The 24,594-nt window shown below is 45.4% G+C and overlaps 1 protein-coding gene across 4 annotated transcripts in view; it reads left to right on the top strand.

Annotated features, from left to right (window-relative positions):
• FERMT2 (FERM domain containing kindlin 2) overlaps positions 1-22,666 on the top strand; it is a 114,915-nt gene extending 92,249 nt beyond the window's left edge. For 2 of the 4 annotated variants that reach the window (XM_066630060.1, XM_066630047.1), the window contains 9 exons: positions 241-375; positions 2,803-2,852; positions 6,668-6,792; positions 9,978-10,084; positions 10,882-11,103; positions 15,458-15,478; positions 17,713-17,837; positions 19,373-19,514; positions 21,184-22,666. In XM_066630060.1, coding sequence (XP_066486157.1) covers positions 241-375; positions 2,803-2,852; positions 6,668-6,792; positions 9,978-10,084; positions 10,882-11,103; positions 15,458-15,478; positions 17,713-17,837; positions 19,373-19,514; positions 21,184-21,357 — 1,101 coding nt within the window. In that variant the 3' untranslated portion in view covers positions 21,358-22,666. The remainder of the gene's footprint in view (positions 1-240; positions 376-2,802; positions 2,853-6,667; positions 6,793-9,977; positions 10,085-10,881; positions 11,104-15,457; positions 15,479-17,712; positions 17,838-19,372; positions 19,515-21,183) is intronic. The other 2 variants (XM_066630066.1, XM_066630054.1) reach the window with 1 other exon arrangement.
• Positions 22,667-24,594: the final 1,928 nt, after the last annotated feature.

Raw genomic sequence — 24,594 nt, 5'->3', positions numbered from 1 at the left:
GCTACTGCCAGACATGACTCTTACCTGGAGAAACGGTCTCTTCCTGCTGTCCTCTGTCAATTATGCTTATGCCACATGCAAGGAGAAGGGGGAGGGAGAAATATTTTGAGGGTCTGTTACAGCCTTTATAGTTATAGGCTTAAGGACATTTTTCATCTTTTAGGTAAAGAGTGGCTTCTATCCCAGCAGGCTTTGTTTGACTCCTTTTCAATTTTTCATTTTCAATTCCTTTGTTTTCAGTACCACATCAATAAACTGTCCATCATGTCATCTGAAAATCACTTGAACAACAGTGACAAAGAGGTTGATGAAGTTGATGCAGCCCTTTCAGACCTGGAGATTACACTGGAAGGTGGGAAGACATCCACGATTCTGGTAAGAGCAGGCAGGTGAACACTTGAAGGTGTATATGAATGGATACATGAATAAATGAAGCTGCTTTGTACCAAGTCAGGCCTTCAGTTCCTGTTGCTCTGTACTGTCTGCATTGACTAGCAGTGGCTCTCCCAACTTTGAGGCAAAGGAGAGTCTATCCCAGCCCTACACAGGTGCAAGAACAGAACCATTGATATTTCCTGTTTTTCATCTGAGTTCAATTTCATCCTTTTTAATGTGAGAAGAACTGAAAGGATGGCTCTTAGGATGACTGTGCAAAACAGGTCTTCAAGGAATCAGTCCCAGTTTTGATTGTAATGTACTCAGTTTGAAGACTGCAATGGAAGGCCCTGTTGTGATGTAAAGGTTTTGTCTTCGTGTTCTTATGGTTAACTGTTCATATCCTAGCACAGGATTTCTTTTATTTTCGTCATTTCTTACCAGCCTCCTAAAATCAAAAGACATGAACTTCAACCCACGCATGAAATTTACTTTTGACCCAGGCATGCCCATGGAGAGACAAGTGCTCTTTTTATTGATGCCCTGGGAAGGAAAGCAAAAGTGACGTTGTGCTGCAAAGAAGTGCAGGGTTGCCACTTTCTGGAAAGTCAGGGAAATGGAAATTGGTCAGGGAAAGTCAGGGAAATTGTGATTAAAATGTATTCAAGAAGTGGATTTTTGACCTGCTGCTGCAAGAGCATGATCTGTTCTTGTGGCAACTGGAATAGAGAAGTAGCAGAATACAAGTAAAACTTAATGATGCCCTTTCCCAGCTCCACCTTTTTCTCAGTTCCATCCCCAGCAACCAGCCTAATGTCTTTGTTGAGCTCTCTCCCTGCACGATTTCCAAGGTCTGCCTGTAGCTTTTGCCAAGCGAGGCTAGTTTAAAAGTTTAGCAATATACAAAATTTAAACATCTGTTTTCATCCCTACCTGCTAGTACTGCATTTAACTTACATATATATAACTTACTAGCATCCTTGCTTATAAAAGTGAGAAGAGGTTGCCTAATCTTATAAGATCCACCTAATACAGCATTCATTGCAGAAACACATTAGGTGCTGAATGGTCAGCAGAAATTGATCAGCAGATTGGTCTACTGGTCTAAGTGTTGGTAGCCAAATTTTGGCCTGGATACCACATGACATGGGCAGCAGGAAATCATAAGAACATAAGAACAGCCCACTGGATCAGGCCATAGGCCCATTTAGTCCATCTAGCCGCCTTGGGTGCCCTTCGGGGAGAAAGGCGGAATACAAATCCAATAGATAGATAGTCAGTCAGTCAGTCAGTCCAGCTTCCTGTATCTCACAGAGGCCCACCAAATGCCCAAGGGGGCTTGTAACCCATAATGGATTTTTCCTCCAGAAACTTGTCCAATCCCCTTTTAAAGGCATCCAGGCCAGATGCTGTCACCACATCCTGCGGCATGGAGTTCCACAGACTGACCACACGCTGAGTAAAGAAATATTTTCTTTTGTCTGTCCTAACCCTCCCAACACTCAATTTTAGTGGATGTCCCCTGGTTCAAGGCATGCCTGGGCAGGAACAGGAGGGTGGCTTATTAGATTCATACTGATGGCTCTCTTCAAAGAATAAGAAGACAGGTCCCTGTCCTGAGAGGCTTACAGTCTAGATATCAACACAGTGGAAATAGCAGAGGAAGATGAAGCACACGAAGGCAGGATAAGCAGGAGACGAGTGTACACATGTTCAGTTCCATGTGCTTGAGCTTAATTGCAGTAGTGCATAAGGACTAAACCTGTTTTTAATGTAGTCAGGCTTATGCTCCTGTTGCCTTTTCCTTCACTATGCTTGTGCCTGCTGCTCAGGGAATTGTAGGTAAGTTGTGGTTTTCAGAGTGTGTCCCAGAGAACCTATAGGGTTCCTCAGAAGCTTATTAGGTTCTTTGTTGAAAAGATCAGAAATGGCAGATACATTTCCTTAGGGACAGTTTGCTCGGCCCTACCAAGCACACCTTCATGGAAGCATGGGGGCTGTCCCTTAAGACACTCTCCATTAACGTGGTGTGATGGTGAGACTCAACAGGCTTTACCCTTTGCTCTAAAAGAAGCTACAGTATCCTGTGCAGGAGTTTCCCAGTAGGTAGATTGATGTGAAAGGGTTCCCTGAAAAGGAGTAACTTGTACTAACAAGTTGAACAGGAATTTGACCTTGCTTGGAAGCATTCTGAATATCGGACCGAAGGATGAAGGTAGAGCAACTGGCAATTGTTCCAGCTCTCAGTTTGTAGACAGAGAACCACTGAGATTGGTTGCAATTGTTTGTTTTCCTTCTTAAACACCTTTTTGAAATTACTGTTCAGCCATTTTACTAAGCTGATTCCATGTCCCCAAAGCACTCTTCCCCAGCCCACCCCTCCCAGCTCTGGTGAATGGAACATGACTTCTGCTGTCTTGTCCGCAGGGCGACATCACTTCAATCCCAGAGCTTGCTGACTACATTAAAGTGTTCAAGTAAGTACTGACTGGAAATCCTGGGAGGGCTGTGGAAATCAATAAGCCCTAATGATCAAGCTGGTGTCTACAGACTTCTCAGCTTTTTGCTCTGAGACTTGAAGCTGCTCTTGGCACATGGGCTTCGAAAGTACAATTTTCTTGGTGTTACAGATTACTTAAATGCTTTTTGCAGTCAGCCGTAGAACTTGTTTTCCTTGCCAAGGTTGAGCTCTGGAACATGTAAAGAAACTAAGAATTCCTTTGAGTGTGCAGAGTAAACCTGCCTTACCAGCCACCACCACAACTAATCTCTACATGTGATCTGGTCTGTGCATGGACGTACATCACTTTGAAAAGTCAAGCAATCGAGAAGTATGAAACTTTTAAACTGATAGCTCAGTGATTTCTGAAAGACATCACTTGCTACTGAGGGGTTAAAGAATGTGATAAGGTGTAGGGTTAAAGACTTTCAGATCAGGTGTGGCTTGCAAATAGACTTAAGCCCCCTTTTTGTATTGGCAACCTTCAGTCTCGAAAGACTATGGTATCGCGCTCTGAAAGGTGGTTCTGGAACAGCGTCTAGTGTGGCTGAAAAGGCCAATCCGGGAGTGACAATCCCTTCCACACCGGGAGCAAGTGCAGTCTGTCCCTGGACTGTCTCCCTGGCTATGGGCCTTCCTTCTTTGCCTCAGACTGTTGGCCAAGTGTCTCTTCAAACTGGGAAAGGCCATGCTGCACAGCCTGCCTCCAAGCGGGCCGCTCAGAGGCCAGGGTTTCCCACTAGTTGAGGTCCATCCCTAAGGCCTTCAGATCCCTCTTGCAGATGTCCTTGTATCGCAGCTGTGGTCTACCTGTAGCCCCACAGCATCTCTTATTTGAGACATTGGAACTAGTGTGTGCTCTTTATCACCTTTTGCCATCTTGGAGCCTGCTGGCAAACTGTTCCTTCTGCCTGGCAGAGCCTCCCACTATGTATTCATCAAACCTTTTCCCCCTGCCCCTTGAAGGACCCTTTGAAGACTCCGTTCTTAAGCCCTTCCCTGAACAGCCCCAGCTCCTTACCAGCAACGGTGTTGGAAGCTGACTTTTCTGGATCCTGCTACTTAAAATGGTGGTTCATTGACTCTCCAACCACTGATATTTTATCTGATGGAAGACCTTGCTTGCTTGCTTCCCTCCCTCAGTCCTCCATCACTGTTGATTTTAAAACACTGCTATGGAAAGTAACACATGCCTTTGTTGTGTCATGCATAGACCTTGAATGAATGAAGGAATATTCCCTCGCCAAGTGAATACCCAAGGCAACTAAGGGTGAAATCCTAACTGTGCCTTATGGCAGCCCAAGTCCTTTGGGCTGGCATAGGAGGGTCGCAAACGTGCCATAAAGCACGTTTGCCCCTCTGTGGGAGGAAGCCGCATCGGCGCATGTAGATGTGCCAACGTGTGGAGGCCGGCAGAAGCCTCCCTGACAGCTTCCTCACTGCCGCTTGTGTCGGCGCGCCCGCACTGACACAAGCAGCAACGGTAGGCATAGGGGGCGGGGAAGAGGCAGGAGGGGTGCATTTCTGGGCGGGGGGAGGGCAGGTGATGGGCAGCACCGGGGGTGGGGCTGGGACCTGGCAGTTATGCCAGATCCCAACCCCTGTCCCCGCGGAGAACGGAATGGCTTCAAACTGCTCCGCTCTCCTTGGACTTGCGCCACCTCTAGAGGTGGCACAGGTCAGAGGAGACCCATTGGGGTAAGGAGAAGAGCTTCCCCTTGCCTCTGGTTGAGCCACTGCAGCCAACAAACTAGCGTTGAATGTAATGCAAGCCTCCTGGCTTGTCTGCTCCAGCGCGGGTTTGGATTGCGCCCTAACACTAATAAAAACAATAAAATATGTATATAACATTTTAAAGAATACAATAATAAATTTGCCAGGCAAATGCTGGTCTCTGTAGGAGCTCCCTCTGGCCCAGGTGCTGCTGCTTCTTTCCTCCCTCGACCCACAGATTTCAAGCCACCCCAGGGGAGGGGTGGCACCAATCGTCCTCTCTAGCCAGTGCTGGATTTCATGGGACCGAGTGTCTTAGGCTCCCCCTGGCCTGGGCTCTTTCTTCTTCTTTTCTATGAAGGATGTACTATTCTTCCTACTTTAAAAAACAAAGAGAAGATTGCATGTATCAGGCCAGTGTACTTGTTCACCTCTATACAGAACCCCACATGACTTGTAAGGATGTGGTATAGGAGAAGGGGGCACACTACTACCTTCTCTTCCTCCACAACTCAGATTGGAGCACTGACATGTTAAATGTCTGAAACTGACCCCTGGCCTATGACAACATTCAAATTGTAATGCTTCCTTTAAGCATTGCTCATATCTGCTCAGAACCATAGGAGAAGAAGCTATGATCCCTTTCCTACTCTTAAATCAGTAGCTGGTTCTGAAACATTTCCATGACTGTGTGGGTCTGGCAGCCTCCCCAGCCATCCTAAAATTAGGGGCTGTATTGTATAGTCTGAACTTGAGTACCTTTCTTGGACTTCAAGAGCACAGCGATAGATAATAAACAAGCAGAGTTTTAGCCAGTTTGCACTCTTTAAGCTGCCAGCAGAGACTAGCTTTAGGCCAGCTATGCTGTTCTTTAATCAGATTTATTTTGATTTTTAAATTAAATGTTTTATTTAGGGAAAAAAAGGAAAGTATTCTCTTGGATCAGGGCATGTGGAAACTGGAAGCTGTTGTGTCTGGACTTCGCTAATGTTTTGGCAGCTGTAGCTGTCTGTTGCAAACTAATACCCGTCACACTAAGGATATGACAAATATTTTGGAACTGTTACAGAGTTGCATGTGGAACATTGCAGGGTACGTGAAGGAAGTGGACAGAAGCCATTTCAAGGAAATGGTGCAGAAAATGTGGCTTTATAGACTTCCACCAGAAAACCCTGAACTTGTCCTGGTCCATCTTGGCACATGTTACTGCCGGCTCCTTTAGTATGTTGTGGGGCACAGACAGCACTGAACTGCCTTCCTGTTGAATGAACATCTCCTCTTGTTGTGTGTTTTTGTTCTGCAATCCAAGGCTTGTCAGAGCTGCAGCCTCAAAGAGGAAGCCAGTGTGGTATCAAGGACAGAATGTTGAATTTGGACAAGGGAGCCCCTGGATGCTTGGCAGTCACTTGTTCCCTCGGTTTAACCCACCTCCCAGGGTTGAGTGGAGGGTGAATGGGGCAAGTCCCATGCATGCTGCTCTATAAGAAAAGTGGGAAGGAACATGATAACACTGTAAAATGGAAAAAAGGAACAACAAGATTCAGAAGTGTGTAATTTCCCCTCCCCGTTCTTACTATTAAATGATAATGTTAAGTCCTGCAATAGATTTCTGAAATATGAGTAACAACCCATTCTTACTTACCCCAGGGAACTGGCCAATTCCAGATCCCCTTTTGTGATGGCACTGACTCTGAAAAGCTGAACACTGTGAGATGCCAAAGACTATGGCAATAAACAAGAGTCCCCAGCAGCCAGTCCATCCTCCAGGAAGAGCTTTGGCCCCCATGAAGCAGTGCCAAAGCCCATTGCCTCCTCCCGGCAAGGCTGTCCTGAAGGATCCTGCCATCGATGTCTCTCCTGCTTGCTCCCGTTTCTGTACTGTGGGTTGTGCATTGTGTTTTTAATTGCTTTTGAGGGTGTGGTGGTTTTAGTACCTGTTTCAGTGCTAATTTGAGCTGCTTCTGCTAATGCAAAAGATAAAGCAGGAGAATAATTAATTATAATAAATAAATAATATAAATAAATAATAAGTTTTAAAAAGTGATTATTCCCTGTAGTAATAGTCAAACTATTTGTCAGGCCGAAGAAGCTAACCCTCAAGGGTTATAAGCAGTATTGGTGCACCTTCAAAGACACGTCCATCTCCTGTTACAAGAGCAAAGAAGAAGCCAATGGGATGCCAGCCCACCAAATGAACTTGAGAGGTGAGTCTCTTTGATGCACCTCTTCCCGTCACTCCTTCAGTGTTCCATTCATAGCTTTTGTTTTCATTGAAATTCTGCAGCCTATTGAAAATAAAGGGTGGTGAAGTATGTTTATGTCCATGGTATCAAAATCCACAGCCCATCTCAAACAAAATACCTGCAACTTTATTTGGACAGAATGTCATCTCCGGGATATTGGGTCACTTGTGACTCTGCTCAAATCACAGCCACCAGATCAGGCTCCAGAGGAAGGGCACAAACGTTTGCCTGCGTTGGTCATAGAATGCCTCTCCACAGTGGTTCAGTAGCAGCCATTCTCCACCTTCTCTCCTTGTATTGTGGAGGCAAGGAAGGGGGGCATCAACAACTCATCCTATCTTTAAACAGGAGCCTGCAGGCTGCTGGAATCTCTAGAGCAGGGGTGTCAAACTCATTTCATACAGAAGGCCAAAGTTAGCATTCATGCTGCTTGCTGAGGGCCGGAAACGACATCATTAAGCAGAAGATGGCCAGAAATAAACACTTTGTTCTCACATAGAAACTCATTAGTTGCAAATGACAGAAGATAAAATGTGAATATCTTGTTCATATTTTCAAGATATGGGAGAGCCCAATTATCAAGCTGGGAGAGTCCAATCATAATGGGGACCGGATAAATTGCTTCCAGGGGCCACATGTGGCCCACATGTCTGACACCCCTGCTTCTAGGGATTTTCAATATAAGTTGAGTCTTTTGGAGGTTTGAAGTGAATAAAGAGGTCAAGCAGCCTGGCTTCCCCACACACTCACAGTGTGTCCTCAGCAGTAACAAACTAAGTGCTGTTTGTATTGCCATGCAAAAGCAAAACCCCCAAAGAGTGGGTGGTCTGAGGTTTAAAGGCAGACTGTTTCATCTGTATTGATGTAATAAAAAATCATCTGAGGTCTTTTCCAAGATTTGTGCTTCTGAAATGGTGGAATATTTTATCCAGACTATATAACACGAGTGAACCAAAAGCAGTTTAAAGCAATATCTAGGTTTATCCAAGATGGACATAAAAACGAAGTATTTGAGAAACTACATCAGGGTCCAAGCTCATTAAGTTGCAAATAATGCTCTTCTATTACTGCTAGTAGAATTTCTTCCTCCTGAGATATTTTTCCCCCTCTTCTTAGTGTGCTGAACACACATTGCCTTGTTCAGATACCCTTTGCGAGGAATGTGTGCTCCATCTGACATTCTTCAGCCTCCCAGCTCTGCTTGTGTGCAGCAATAAAATATCCAGCTTGGAGGGTTGTGAGCGCCAGGCTCTGCTGACATCCATTTTTATTTTTCTAAGCCTTCAAGGCAGAAGCGGAGAGGCTGCCAAATGACCTCAGATTATAGCTACGAGGATGTGAGCTGGGGAAGGGCAGCCTTGAATACCTTTTTGGGAACTTTTTAACAAAGCTGCTGCTGCTGACTGAATTTTAAAAGAATGCTGCAGGAGGAGGAGCTGGAATGAACTTGGAGGCGTCCTAGAAAATGGGCTCTTTACAAACCTCATTGCCTTCTTTAGTGGTCCCATTAAAAGGTTTTATGCCACAGTCCTAAACACTTGGCCCACAAACCCCAAGAGCAGACCACCCTGTGGGGTCTTCTGTGTCCTTTCCATTTCAGGAGCCCCGAGCAGGCAAGTGAATGTTTCACGCTGCATCTTTACACTCCCGAGTTTGGCAGGAAGGCACTTTGCCTGGAAAGAAAACAGCCAATTGCAGGCCCACAATTTATATGTCTCCGGTACTATGTTAAACGGTGCAAAGTTCCATTGAAATAAGTAGGATTGAAGCACACAATTTGAATTAAAATTCATTTGTTTTCAATTGGGTTTAATCAAGCTTTCATTGGATTGTACCCACTAAGTTCGATTGACTTCAGTACTGATTTGCAGTGTGTTCATGGTGGAATTGAAACTAATCAACCAGGGTCCAAACTAATGCAACTGTACATTGCGCATGTGTTTGTTCTCTCTCTCTCTCTCTCTCTCTCTCTCTCTCTCCCTTTTGCTGTTCCATCTTTGAATAAGTTCATGTTTTCAGCCTTAAAGAAATGTTAACGGCTCTGTGTCATGAAGTGTCATGCACACATAGTTTTTCAGCTATGTTGACCTTGTACTTAACAGCACCACTGGCTGCTTTGTTTTCTGTGAGTCATGGCCTTGCAATGTGTCAGCTCCCTGTTTAGCAATGTGGAATTGTCTTGCAGGTGGGAGACATAATTGGACAATTCCCACCCTCTCAGTTTAAGTGGGGAATAAGATGCTGTAATTGGCCTTGAGCCCTTGAAATAGGATAGGAAAGGAATCAAAACAGGTGAACCCCCGTTTGGAGTCAGTGACCTGCTGGATCAAGCTGGACAAGCTGAAACTAAATCTGGGCAAGGCAGAGATGCTGTTAGTCAGAAGATCCATGACCCAGGAAATGGATTGCCAACCTGTGCAAAGGAAGCGCAGCCTCTTCAGAAGAATCAGGGCTGTAGTTTGTGGATGCACCTGGAAACCAGCACCAAGCCTGGATGCCCGGGTGACAACTGTGGCCCAGAGCACCTTCGCCCAGCTTGGGCTGGTGCAGCAGCTGCATCATTATTTAGATCAAGTTTGGCAATGATTGCTTGTGAAATAATGACATCAGGTTGGGATTATAGGCGAACGTCACTAAGCAACGTTCCAGCCAGTGACGGGCCACATATGCAACACCTGTTGCCAATCACTGCTCCCCCAAGCCTCCGGAGCAGAGGAGCACTTCCAGGGGCTTTTCTGAGTCCCACAGAGGCAATGCACGCCCTCTGCGAGGTTCCGAATTGCCTTTTCAACCTCAGGGAAACTTCATCCATAGATGAAGAGGCGGATCTATGCATCCAGCCACTGATGGAAACAGGCTGACGAGTCAGATCAGTGCTTGGGCAGACCTTGTATTCTTGGCCATCTTCGCCCTGTCTCGTTCTCTGGTGCTTCTGTATTGATTTGGGGCCCAAATGTGCTCCCTGGTTTCCTCTCACAGGATAGCCGAGTTGCTTATTGCTGAAGTCTTCTGTACTTGCCCTGTGTCCCCCTTCCCTACCAGTCCCTTTCCTGCTGACACTGAACCAAACCTGTCCTCTGTTGCAACACATTGTGCCATCAACCAAATCTGCCTACAAAGTGTAATCTTTGGCTCTTCCATTGCAGGGTGTGAAGTGACTCCTGATGTCAATATCTCTGGTCAGAAGTTTAACATCAAACTCTTGATCCCCGTGGCTGAGGGCATGAATGAAATTTGGCTCCGCTGTGATAATGTAAGTTTTTAAAATGGTTATTCCTCAGCCGTTCTGCTCAAACACTCTTTGGGTACACCTCAAGAGTTCCCTGAAACAACATGGATTATAGTGCGTCAGAATTCTACCCCAGGGCAAAACTAGATGTTACACTAAATGCATGGTTGTCCTCCCCACAACCTCTTTGACATTGTGCTCTTCTGTTTCCCCCTCTGCTGTTGTTGGCTGTGGCCAGTGATGTGCAGCAGGAGTGGGGAAAGGAGAAGGAGAAGAAAGATCTTAATACAGGGTTGTCTTTGTGGTGAAGGTGGCAGTGTCTGCTTTGGCACTGATCCTACAGGTTTCTGGGCAGCTTTCATATTTTAAACATCATCCTAAGTATGAAAGTAAAATACAGTATACTGAAATACATGTTTTATTATTTATTTATTTTATGAATCTTTGCTTGGCCATTAACTCCCTCACAGAGCCACTACTATTGTTTGTGGGAATCATCTTTCAGTTCAGGCACAGTAGTTGGAAACAAGTGCCTTTATCTTAATACTTGTATGTATACCATGTGCAAGAACTCCTGTGTACTCCTGTACTCCTGGGCCACTGTGAGCTACAGGAAGCTGGATTAGATGGACCTTTGGCCTGATCCAGCAGGGCTCTTCTTATGTTCTTATATTTGATTGTGTCGTGGAGGAAGTTTCGTATTACATTGTTGACTTCGCTGTGTATCTTCCAAAATTTTTCCAGGAACTTTCTTATCTTAAGGTATGTTAGAAACAGGATGAAACAGAATGGTGAGCATCTTCTCTTTCTTTAAATTTCAGGAGAAACAGTATGCACACTGGATGGCGGCTTGCCGGCTGGCATCCAAGGGCAAAACAATGGCAGACAGTTCATACAACTTGGAAGTTCAGAACATCTTGTCTTTTCTGAAAATGCAGCATTTGAACCCAGACCCACAGATAATAACTGAACAGGTCACAACAGACATCAACCCTGAATGTCTGGTTTCTCCGAGATACCTGAAGAAGTACAAGAACAAGCAGGTACTTTATTTGGAGTCGGTTTGCTGAGCCTTTGACCTGTGAGCTTTGCCTCCCAAAAGCCGCCAGAAGGATTGTTTTGCTCCTTTCTGTGCACAGCGACTTATTCCGAGCAATGAGATTTTCTCAGTCGTGCATTCAAGACTTGGCAATAATTCAGCAGTTGTTCCCCTTCCTACTATCAGAACTGTGAGCTCTTTTGATACAAGAATCTGCCATTTATCCCCTCTCTGAAGTACCATGTCACACTTCATGTATCAAAAGTGAACAGTTACTCCTTCACATGGTTTTTGACCACTCATAAAAATCAAGATAGTTAAATAATGTCTGTCTGGGACAAGCATTGCCGCCTCATGCATGTGCTGACCAAGCCCCTTGGGAGGGTCAGGCACCCACCGCGTGCAGCCCTGTGCCCGGGTTACCTAGACAATCCAGGAGCACACTGTTATCAAACCAGTCACTAAACCTGTAGCTAGCACTGTAGCCTTTTGGGGGGGGGGGGTTTGGATCCTGTGACTATACCTCTCCTAAGGCAGGCCCTGTGGTTGCTGTGGCAACAGGGACATTGGGTTCTATGTTGCAGGTAGGGCATAGGACTGCACATGCCAAAATTCAGGACCAATATAAAGGGTTCAGACAATGCCAGGGGTTAGGCTGTAGCAGCAGATGCAAGGCTGAAGGCTCTGACTCCACAGATACTGGAGGAGACAGTAACCCAAGAGGCTATCTTGTGGATAGAAGGAGGAAATGGACATGGTTTAATCCCTTTCCTTTCAAGCCAAGCAACAGGGAGGCAGGATCCTTACCAGGTGGATCGGGGAGGGATGGCTCTGCAGTCAGCAAGTGAGTGCTGTGAGTACAAGAAGGGAGCCCCCTTCCAACCTGGGTCAGGAGCTGGGTAGCCCAAAGTTAGTTTCTTATCTGAATTTCTTATCTAATGCATACTTTTAGATGAAGCGGGGAATTTCAACCCAAGTTGATTGCGAATCTGGAAAGAGTAGTGTTATCCTTCCTCTTTTTGAGTGCTTCCATGTCTTTGTGCGTGAACATAGGCCATATGTACATTTGGGTTGTACATATGTACAATGTACATATGTACAATGTGGGTTGGGAAACGAATGTGCACCAGTCACTGTGCACTTCTTCTGTCCATCACAAGGACGTTGCACCCACTTGCGCTGTAATCGTCAGCAGGCCTTGTGGAACATGGATGTCTCAGCAGAGTTCTGGGCATGCTTCGGGCAATATGTGTTTTCTCCAAGGCTTGCTTGAGGTTATACACCAATGCCTTGGGAATGTATGCCGTTTCCTCATTGTGGACAGTGATGTGAACATTCCTACCAACATTCGCACAGATCCAGAAACTTTTTGGAAGCAGGAGATGTAGATCGTTTGACCTCATCTGGTGTTTTTGCCTACTGGGGCTGTGGCTTTCTCATTTCTTCCTTCCTGTAACTGCCAGTCTGGCTGCCGGCACTTAAGGATAAACTTCCAACCTACATACAGAGGATTGCTTGTACGTTTCAGTTTTGCAAGTGATAATATACTAATAAAACACTTTCTCCCCAGAGAAGAACTACCTGCCCTTCTGCGTATGACTTTCAGAAAGTACCACCTTAATATTTTATGCCTTTTAAAATAATTAGGCACCTCCTGCTCTTTCATGAATAATGCTTATTTGTGGCTTTGTTCTGGGAACAATCAGAAGCTGGTTCTGTAGCATCAGTTTTGTTTGTGTCATTCAAGCTTTGTTTAACCCACTTCTGCCCAGCCCACAGGTGTACACATTTGATTCGTGTTGCGTATATGCAGCTTTCGACAGAATTGTCTTAAAATGGACCACATTTTGGCAGTGAGCTGATGGAGGGATTGGTTATTTTGAACCAGCTACTTTGATTGTCTTTTTTTACTGGCACAGTATACAAGGCTCTTGTGCCAGTGTATGTCCATTAAATAAGACCAACTGTGAACCAAGTGACCAACTCAGATGGGCAGCCCAGTCTGACTACATTCATTTTAACTTCAGACATGTATTATTCCCAACAGGAAGAAAAAATACTTCCTTCTTAAGGGGAGCTTTGTGCCTTTGGAGCCTTGCATGATTTGGCCATGATAGGATAGCAATAAGTAGTGCACATATGGATTGCAAAAGGTAGGCTTAGTGCTCTTGGTCGAGCATCAGGAAGACTCTTAAAACCATAATTTGGCAGGTCTTTGGAAACATTGCAGATTGTGGAGGGAAGTTGCTGTAGTAGCTGAATTGCGGTGTTAGCATTTGATCTCTAAGCGCTGGAGAGGGGAGGATGGGTGTGTGTGTGAGAGAGAGAGAATCTATTACTGGCACAATGTGACATCTTCCTGGCAGCAGAGTTTCCCTTTTTTTTATACAGTCGTTTATTCTCTGAAAGAGGCATTATACTCAGCACAGTGGGGAGAGGAGAGATTGGGTGTGTAATAAAATTACAACCTTAGAAACATAACAGACATGTGCATTTATGGGGACATAGACTTTGGGGGGGGCGGGATACCCACACGCAATCATTTGATGTGACTTTAAATGTTGAGAAGCATTACTGCTGATGACAGGAGAGCACCAGAAAAAAATGAGGGTTGACTACTGTGACAGCCAGCAGTCTCTTGGCACAGGATTCAGTGGAGGAACAGCCTCTTTCGTGTCCAAGACCATGTGTGAGCTCCTCAACTTTGCTGGCTTGTATTGCATTGGCTTCGCTGTTCTTGAAGCTCTGCTCAGGCAATATGAATCCCCCAGGGTCATGTGATGTGGGATGAAGGAAATGCTGCCCTTGTGGAATTCGCAGAATGCATGGAGAGTGAGTGGAGGGCAGGGGAAGGCGGTGGCGACAGTGACTGCAGCTGCTGCTGGAGAAGCAGTGTTTAGATGTAAGAATGGCTGAGGTCTGTAGACCAGCAAGAATCAATCCCAGTATTGGGGCCAGTTTTGAGCAAAGGCGTAATGGAGGGTGGTTGGGTTGCAGTGCAGTGTGCCACAGTAGCGCCTGGGTGCTGTTTCTGAAACTTTTTTCAGAGGACTTGTGCTGGGAAGAAATGTCAGGCTCAGGGGAGGCAAACTGAGAAATTGGCCTAAGGCAGTGATTCTCACACATTTAGCACCGGGACCCACTTTTTAGAATAAGAATCTGTCAGGACCCACCGGAAGTGACATCATCAAGCAGGAACATTTTTAACAATCCTAGGCTGCAATCCTACCCACACTTACTCAGGAATAAGTCCCATTGACTATCATTGTTAAAAGAATAGACATAGTAGCTTGTTAAAAGTACAGGTGTGTAACATTTTCCCAAATGCAGTCACATACCATGGGAGCATCAAGAAAAATATATTAAAAATAAAATATTGAAATGAATGGGGACCCACCTGAAATTGGCTCGTGACCCAACTAGTGGGTCCTGACCCACAGGTTGAGAAACAGTGGCCTAGGGGTATAAGCACCAAGCTATCCTGCCCCCAGATGCAGATGGATGATGGTGAAAGGGCAGGAGAAACATGATTTAATTTAAGCTTATTTTACTTGTTTCTTTATTTCTGACACTTTTTGCTGTTTTGGCCATTCCACCAACTCGGTCAGCATGAGAGCCAAAGCTTGATTTGAACCAAATTGCTGCCTCCTTCCCCTAGAATAGGGGTGCCCAAACCCCAGCCCTGGGGCCACTTGCGGCCCTCAGGGAGCTCCCAGTCTCCAGTAAGCTCTGGCCCTCTGGAGTTTTGTTGTAGCCTGCACTGGCCCGATGCAACTGCTCTCAGCGTGAGGGTGACTGTTTGACCTCTTGCATGAGCTGTCGGATGAGGGCTCCCTCCACTGCTTGTTGTTTCACATCTGTGATGCAGTTGCGGCAGCAAAGGAAAGGCCGGCCTTGCTTTGTGCAAAGCCCTTTATAGGCCTTGAGCTATTGCAAGACCTTCATTCATTCATATAATTTCATCTTTAATATATTCATTTATGTAAACTTATATAAATTTATTCAAATTTTAAATGTAAATTAATTCTTTTTTCCCCTGGCCCCCAACACAGTGTCAGAGAGACGATGTGGCCCTCTTGCCAAAAACTTTGGACACCCCTGCTCTAGAACTAAAAGGCTTGCTATGCTCCTTTTGCTCTCAGGCCTCATCCCATTGCTCTCATCTCATACTGCTGCTTTCCTCCCCAGGACAGCTCAGCGAAAGTTTGGGTTGGTTTTTTTAATTGATTTGAATGATTGTTGCTGATAATTTGCACATTTTTCATCCCTTTGCTTTTGCCATATTTCTGATTTTGCTTTTCTCCTCTCCCCTCCCCTTTTCTGCTTCCCTTTCTTTTCTTCGCATTTGCCCTCTACAGCCAGGCTATATAAGAGACTTGGTAAGTGACAGTAAATGTAAAATAAGCACGTCAGACTTCTTGCTGTGTTGTGCCTGTATGCTTCAAAGCAGGGACGGGACTCGTGAGACGTGTGTTGTGTCATGTGTGCTCTGAGATTGAGACACTTCTGCAAAGTTGTGCTCAGTAACACTCTTCTCAATGAGAAGTCTTCCTACTCATACAGCCTGCCCACCCCCAACTTCGCTTTGGCAAGGAGTCGCAGTGCTGGTGTGTTGTTTCAGTGGTGCAGTGCTCATAGCCACTGCTTCTGCTTCCCTTTTTGCTTTCAGGCACAAGCATCAGGGAATTTTCCTTCACACAATGCATAATTAAGTTACAAAAATGAATGTCATACAGTCAGAATGGAACAGTAGCATAGCCAGAGAGGGTGGTGGTGTGGTAAGTATTGCAAGCGCCACAACATACTATGTAAGCAGCCCGTCCCACTCGCCATTGGGGCAGCAATGGCAATGCACAGGTGCTTGCTGTTGCTGCTTCAGCAACATGTTCCAGCACCTGCAATACTTACCATGCTGCTGCCTTCTCTGGCTACATTACAGGAATGAGTACTGGCTTAGATGGCTTTAAAGGGAATTAGACAAACTTTTGAAGAAAGGTAGGTCTCTTGATGGCTCTCGGTCATGATGGCTGGAGGGACCCTCCCTGCTCACAGATAATGTGCCCCGAAGATCAGTTGTTGGCAGCAGAGGCAGCAACAGCTAGGAGACCTCTGACTTGCCGTTGCAGAGACCAGGATTCTGGACTCTTGTTCCGATCCAGCAGAGTTGCTTGTGTCTTAGCTTGGACCAGCCGCTGCTCTAGCAGTGACCCATGGGAACAGTCTCGACTGCAGTCGACTGCCAAGTTGTTCTCTCCCCATCACTGCTCGTGTAGCTGCTCCCGTGGCTCCCTCTCTGTCTGCTGCCATAATAGTCACAACAAATAATGTTTTTATTAAGCTTCCAAACAACTGAATCCTGCACAGTCAATAAAGAGCAATAAATGGTGCTTTTGCAAATTTTGCTCCCTTCCCCCCAAAATGGTGATCTTGGAGGTGGCAAAAACAAACTTGAGTATTTGAAGACAGTGGTGAGCCCCCGTCGTGGATGGGAGCTATGTGCAAATGCACTCTAAGAAGCTCAGACTGCAGGCACCCGACTCAGCATCTTGTCCCTTCCCCCCCACTTTCACTTTGACCCTTAAAGGCGGATGGCAGAGCATCCTGGGTGTTGATGGCCAACCCAACATTAAGCAGCCAGCCTACTGAAGAGGGAGCTTGTAAGCCAAGTGGCTGCTGGCTTCAAGCCCTTTATGGCACTTCTCAGGTCAGTAGGAACTGCATGGTTCTATGGATGGTCTTTTTGAATGAGTATTCTGTAGTCTAGGTCAGAGGAAGAAGAACATGAATGAGAAATGCACATTCTCTTCTCTTCTTCTCCCTGCCCTGGTGCTGCTGGTAAGGGTAGACAGCTTCTGTGATCATGTGCTTGCAGCTACCCATGTTTTTTGCTTTTGCTTGGCATTTTGAAGTTGCAAACCCATCAGTGAAGACTAAGACAGAAAAAACCAGGGAGGAGAGTAACTGAGGAGCTGCACACTGTGGTCACAAGATTATTTTCTCCAAGCTCCCTTTGAATCCAGAGACTTCCACAGAGGCTGCCTGCATGTTTCCATTTTTACCCACATTCATGAGGGCTAGAAAAATGTTTCTGTTTTTTAATAGTTAGCAGAGATATTCAGGACTCTCAATTCCAACTAAATTCTTTGTATTCTGAGTAGGATGTGCCTGTGGCTTGCTTTGGGGTTAGTCTTCACCATTTTATTTTCATGTTGCTTTTTTTAACTTCACAATTCTCCGAACATCTGATTTACATTTCTTTGTACATGAAACAATCCCCAAGTTCCTTTTTTCTTTTTGTGGGTGGGGAGCAGTTCGCCCCATATGGTCCCAGTTATTTTTCCATCTCAGACTATGGGAAGAAAACATGGAAAAGCTTTTCTCCAGCATGATAAATTTGGGCACAGTTCTTTCTCTGAGTATATTGGTTTAGTGTAACCAGAACAGCAGCCCACAATTTCAAGAAGTGTATAGTATTAGGATCATTTTCATAAACTTGTCTTTGGGTTCTTTTTTCACTCTGTATTTTTCTGCTTCAGTGCTTCTGTCGTCTTGCAAGTATGCAGCTTGGAGGCAGGGCAGTTTTTCTCAAGCTTCTGTGTCTCACCCTCTTCAGATCACTGCCAGGATTTTGGAGGCCCATCAGAACGTTGCTCAGATGAGTCTCATTGAAGCCAAAATGCGATTCATACAAGCTTGGCAGTCCTTACCAGAGTTCGGCATCACCCACTTCATTGCAAGGTCTGTGAAGGTTCAGTGCAGAAAAAGGATCTATGTCTGTTCTCACAATGTTGGCTATCCTGGGTGTTTGAGAGTTGAAGATGATCACTTTGGGCTCCAGTTTGGGCTGTAAACCTGAATGCACAATACTAGTCATCATAGACTTTCATTCCTGAGTTTCCTCCTGGGGCTGGACTTGGGAAGAAAGCATTTTAGCAAATCTGAGGGAGGGCTAAATAGTTCTTTATGTTTCAAACTTTCTGTACAGCCTTTCCAAAATAAATTGCTCAAGGTGGTTCATAATAACAAAAGCAATTGAATAAGAAGCAATATAAAGCAGTTATATTGAAAGCATAGATTGGCTATAGGTACCATCCAGGGGTGGATCCAATGGGGGGGGGCCATGGGTGCATGGTCCTCCCCCAAACTGTTTGCCAGCCCAGCAGGAAATGGTGCCTGCTGGACTGGGGAGCAAAATCAGGCGCTAGGAGAATGCCCACTGGGCAGGATGCTGGCAAGATTGGCTGGAATGGATTCCCAGGTCTACCCAACTGGTAGATCTGGGCTCAAATTCCAGCTGATAGATCTGGGCTCCCCCCTGGATTTGGAGTCCAGATGTACCAGTTGGGTAGCCCTGGTCTCTCATTCCAGCCAATGGCTCATGGTCCAGGCAGGAGCCCAGGTCTACTCAGCCATAGACCTGGATTCCCCCCTGAATTTGGAACCCGGATCTACCGACTGAGTAGATCTGAGCTCCCATTCCAGCCAGTGGCTCAGAGTCCATGTGGGAGCCCAGGTCTACCTGCCAAGCGAACCTTGGCCCTGCCATGGAGGCCATAAGTTAAATTGAGAGCCCAGATCTTCCTGCCTAGTTGACCTGGGTTCTGGAGTTGGTAGTGATTGTGCCCCCCCCCACACTAGATCCACCCCTGGTACCGTCTTATCAATATAATCTAAAGCAGTAGTTTTTCAGTCTGCCACAAGAGGCCTCAATTAAATGATTAAGGGCACAATCCTAACCAACTTTCCAGTAGCAAAGTAAGAGCAACATTACCTTGAAGAGGCCTCTGTGACTGCCACCCAACTGCAGGATGCGCCACATGCCCCACTGGCACAGCTAAGTCAGTGCTGGAAAGTTGGTTAGGATTGGGGCCTGAATGCTTCTTTGAGCCCTCAAGTGCCTACACACAGAGGACGCCATCAGTTGCGCCTCTTCATGAGTCACTGCTCTGGTTACCTCCTTCCAGGCAAATCAGTGTCTGTTGCAGATATTGGTACATATCTGCAATGGGTACAATTGGAGCATTTGAATGTTCTTGAAACAGAGATGTCTGTTTTCTGGGAATGCTGACTTGTATGTCTGCATGAGTTATTGCTGAAGGCTTGCCTCCTTCTTGTTAGGAGATATGCCAGGGATAATAACGAAAAGATAAGAGCAGGTGGGCTTTTTGAGAGTCGGATCAGTCTTATTCTCATATGAACTGAAAGTAAACTTCTTGGAGTACAGGAGAGAAACCTGATAATACTGTGCCTTTTATAAAACGTGGCTGCTGCAGGTTTCAAGGGGGCAAAAAAGAGGAGCTTATTGGGATTGCCTACAACCGGCTGATACGGATGGATGCCAGCACCAGTGATGCAATCAAGACATGGCGATTCAGCAACATGAAACAGTGGAATGTGAACTGGGAAATAAAAATGGTAAGCAAGACTTGCTTTCAAAGCATTGTGGGGCCATGTGGAAGCGCAGGGAAACTATTGCCTCTGTTTCTGTCTGGCCCCGTTCAGACAAGATCTAAACCCTGGTTTACAGTAAGATTATTGTGCACAGTGCTGCCTTCCTCTGCATGCTGGAGGTCGAGATCCAAACCGCCCACTTTTTCTTTTGAACTTGCCACAATTCTCTGTTTAATGTCCAAGGAATTGTGACCTGTTCTATCTGTAGCTTGTTAGTTGCCAGAATGGCCAGGTAGTTCACAAGTTGGACTCCAGATCTGATAGATGTCTGTCCGCAAGGGCTCAAGCCCTGCTTCTGATAAAGAGGGAGGAACCCTAACTCAGTGCTTGAGGTATCACTGCTTTGGGGGAGAGTAACTGGCCCACCTCACCCCAGCAGTGTCTTTTCTAGTGGCTGTCTGCTGGTGTTGCATCTTTTTAGATTGTGAGCCCTTTGGGGACAGGGAGCCATTAGATATTTGATTTTCTCTGTAAACCGCTTTGTGAACTTTTTGTTGAAAAGCGGTATATAAATACTGTTGTTGTTGTTGTTGTTGTTGCTTTGCTTGCTGAAAATCTTGGGGTTAGTTCCTGGCAGCATCTTCAGGCAGGACTGGAAGACCTTTTTCTGCCTGAAGCTCTGAAGAGCTGCTGCCGGTCAGTGCAAACACCGCTGAACAGGGCTGGGCTCTGTATCAGAAAGCTACACATGTTAATCTGTTGGCAAAGCAGGATATCAAGCTGCGGTTTCATCCTGGCTTATTTTAACAAAACTGCAGGCCCCCCAAATTTAGTTACAAAGAGCATTTTGTTCAAACACAAAAGCTGGAGCTTTCCATCTCCTCTTTCTGATGTGCTGAAGACTGCAGGCTCATTCACTTCTTTGAACCAGTTCTTGGATTTGGGTCTTGTTTGCTTGCTGATAATCTCTTAAATTTCCTCAGATTGTATATCTTTACAGTTATATCAGAGACCTTAAGTTTGATGCAAGAAAGGGTTTGTGTGATCAGCCTGGGGAACAATTGCCATGCAATGATTTTATCATTGGACTGGCTTTGGTCTCATCAAAGACTCTGCGTTCACTTGATAAGAGAGCAGCACACAATGAAAGATGTGGGAGAACCATATCTTCATACCAGTCAAATGAGAAAATTCAGTTATGAATAGCTTGTCAGATAAACCAACTGGATTCTGCATCAGGCTACCGCAAACATGAGTGTTCTGTAGCTGGTGCAAGGACCCACAAACTGGTTGCCACCATAATAGAATAATGCTTAGCATTTCAACTGCTCAAATCACTTTACATGTGCTGCCTTGGTAGTGCTGTCCCTGTGTAGCAGCAAATGAGGGGCAGAGAGAGAGAACGGTTTCTCTCACGTCATCCAGTAAGTTCATGGCTGAGGTGAGATTTAGGCAAGGTCTTGGCAGCTCACACATGCCTGCTCCTTTGCTGAACTGGCTGATTCTCTTTGTCCTAAGCAGTGTCCTGACTTTCTAAAGCATAGCTGCCTTCTCTGAGAAACTGGAATATGGTGCCCTGAGCTCCTTGGGAGGAGAGGTGGAATGAAAATATACAGTTCTGGTCTGAAAAGCAGCATTGTGAGTAGAAGATCCTTGCTGGGCTGACATATTGCACTTTGTTTTGGGCATTTAGGTAACTGTGGAATTTGCAGATGACGTCCGTGTGTCCTTCATCTGCACGGAGGTGGATTGCAAAGTAGTGCACGAGTTCATAGGTGGCTACATTTTCTTGTCCACACGTGCAAAAGATCAGAATGAAAGCCTAGATGAAGAGATGTTCTACAAACTGACCAGTGGCTGGGTGTGAATCAGAGAAGGCCTCTTCTTACTGTACTGACAGAAACTCAATGGCCATATCAATATTTAACTTCAAAAGCTGTTATTTGAAATATGCTGCTTAATCACATTAAGCTTGAAGTATATCTCTTTTTTAATACCGTGGAAATTTTTGCATTAGCAGATCAATCTGATGTATGTGCACTAAACAGCACTTCTGTTAATCTGCTGGAACAAGATAGTAACACATTTGCCTCTTGTCCCGCTTGTGCAAGACAGTCAGTGGGGCTGATCAGGTTAATTTTTAACAGATGTAAGCTAACCAAATCAGTAAAACCTCCTAAGCCATCTAACTATAAAGATACCAGGGCCTAATCTATATGAAGTCTATTTATCATGTTTAATGCATGTTTTGAAAGTTCTTTAAATATATATATATAGTAAAATGGACATCTCTCTGTTTTCAGCATCCCTCCTTTTCAGATAGAATTTTTGGCACGCAGTCCAGCAAAGCCCTTTCTTTGCTGTCCCTCTTTCGTCCATTGGTTTCAGTGGGATTTGTGCATGAAATGCCATGTGCAGCAGTGGTGCTTAGTACAGTATGTCCTTTCACACACCCCTTATATTTCGCACTACATATCAGGTCTATCAAGAAGCCTGAAGCCTTTACAATAGCAATTGTGTGTGGCCTTGAAAAATTCTTCCTTTTGGGTTTTAAGTGTCCTTTTTAAAGTTCATTTTTATAATCATTTATCTATTGTGCGTCTCTCTTTTATCTCCCCTTGTTTTATTTACACCATATTGTATTACAAACGCCTTTAGTATTCACCAGCATAGCCACTCTCTACCTAAGATATGCAAAAACTTTTCCTTACAATATGAAGTAAAGGTTTATGAAGTATAAAGATTTGTGTGAGCGTGACTGCCCATGTGTGTGTGTGTGTGTGTGTGTGTGTGTGTGTGTGTAACTAATGTAAAAAGAAAAACACAAATTTTATAAAATTGTACAGGTTTCTCTTTCTCTTTTAAAACTAGCCTTACACACCAAAGTAGATGGAGTTGCAATAGTTCAAGTGTATTGGCCTTACAGTATATTTTTAATCTAAGTTAAAGCCTTGACTGTGTTAACAGCAGCTCTGCCACAAAGCCCTTAACAATTAGGTTTAGGGTCAGTTGCCTCAAGTTGAGGGTTCCCAATTCAGAATTGACACTAAGGGCCAGGGAGCCCCAACACACTGCCCTAAAACAAGGGATAGTCAGTATTCTGTTCTATAGTCCATGACACTAAGACTATGTACAAATGCATTTTATTTTAAATAAAGGTCAAATGTTTTATTTAACATCTAGTCCTCATATTGGTTTCTTTTGTTTCTTCTTTTAATAGAAAGCACTGTGTTTCCTGTGAGACCAGCTATAAATGTTGCCATGCATGGCATGCTGTGTTTGGATATGGGTGAGACACAGTGGCGTAGCTATGTGGGGTACAAAGTACTAAGTTTTGTAGGGAACCTCACTGCGGTGTGCAAGTGGCCCCTCCCCTTCAGAGGCATTCCAGGCGGTGGCAGCAAAATGGAGCAATGGAGCTGGGAATGGCTTCAAAGGGGAGCTTTGCATGCCCTCCAGCTACACCACTGGTGAGGCAGGTTCATGAGGCACTGTCAGGGTTCAGTGGCGTCACTAGGGTTCGCGTCACCTGGTGCGGGATGCCAGCGCGTCACCCCCCATGCAGTGGGCGGGGCAATACCCCAGGTGGTGGGCATGGTGATGTACTATCACTCCGCCCCCACTGGTTTTTTGGCTGTGCCTTTTGATAGAACAAAGATAGAACACATTCTGCATAAAATTACGCATTGATTGATTGATAACATGATGGTATTATTCCTCCAGAGTGTGATTTTAGTGATTTTGGTCACTAGTGGTGTGACACACACCCCCAGGGTGTCAACTTACTAACACTTATTGCAGCAGTTCTCAAACTTTTAGCACTGGGACCCATTTTTTAGAATAACAATCTGTCTAAGACCCACCAGAAGTGATATCATGGTGGAAGTGACTTCATCAGGCAAATTAAAATAAATAAGTATAAATAATTAAAGTAAAACAAATTAAATAAGCAGAAGCCAGCCCTGGTCCACCAAGTGAATTTTTCCTCTGTAGCCTGCCTGCAATAATCCCCCCTCCAAAATCAGTAAGGTTTTCAGCCCGATCCAGTGCCCAGTTCAATTTAAGAACTTCTGTTCAAACCAGATCACTGTCAGGATCCACCTGGCTCTGCAAGTCTCAAAAAGGTTCACCTTATCAGCTGAAGCCTCTGTTTTGATCCTTTTTAGTGGAGGGGGGAGGCTGCCTTCTGGAGCACTTGATTAGCTCCAGGTACATAGGATCAGGACCATTCTGGTAGCCTTGCACTCTCATTCACCTGATCTTCCACACCAGCCAAGGCACGTTTGCTTACTCATGAGTAAACGTGACTGTGAGGCTTAGTTTCGCTTTCCATAGGGCTTAATACATCTGTCTTCTTGGAGGGAGGGATTTCCTTCTCAGGTGTTTTTGGGGGCTGCATTCATTGGATCAGGACCATTCTGGTGTTGTTGGATTCCTCTCAGCCTGCCCTTTCCGATGGACTAAGGCTAGTTCACCTACTCATGAGTAAACGTGCGATACGGCTCACTTTCACTTTCCATAGAAGTCAATGCATTTTTTGTTCTCCGGTTTTTTGGCCATAACTTTTGATAGAAAGGAGATATTTCACTCTGGGCCCCTTTAACAGGGAGGCATCTTCAACCCTCTCAGCAGGAAGAGGAGGGGCCAGGGAAGGGAGGCAGTCCCATAAGAGGCGAGAGGCCTGTGATGACAGGCAGAACAGAACTGGAGGCAAGACAGGAGGCTGTGCAGCCAACAGCTCCTGCCCAGGACCCAAGACAGACCAACCACGGCAGGGAGAAGGCCCAGGGTGCCTTAACCTCCTTCTGACCAAGTCTGAGGCCTCTCGCTGGGGTGTCCTGGCCGCACACCCTGTCACAGGCACGTTCAGGCTGCCTTGACTGTCTTTCAGCCTCCCCTGCTGTAGAGGACAGTTGCATTTTGATAAAATCTGAATTGCATACTGAAGTTGCCTGTGCCTTTGGGCAGGGAGAAACAAAAACAGAATTATAAGTGTTCAAAACAGTGCAGCTGTGAGCAGTGCATTGCCTGAGAGCCTGTTCATCGCCTAGCAAACATTTTTCCAGCACCCACAGACTCTGTCTTTAGCAGAAGTGAACAGAAT

The sequence above is a fragment of the Tiliqua scincoides genome, chromosome 1 (genome assembly GCF_035046505.1).
Source record: "Tiliqua scincoides isolate rTilSci1 chromosome 1, rTilSci1.hap2, whole genome shotgun sequence".
NCBI classification, from domain to species: domain Eukaryota; kingdom Metazoa; phylum Chordata; class Lepidosauria; order Squamata; family Scincidae; genus Tiliqua; species Tiliqua scincoides.
The sequence above is the reverse complement of the archived record's forward strand: the minus strand, read 5'-3'. Positions and strand labels throughout refer to the sequence as shown.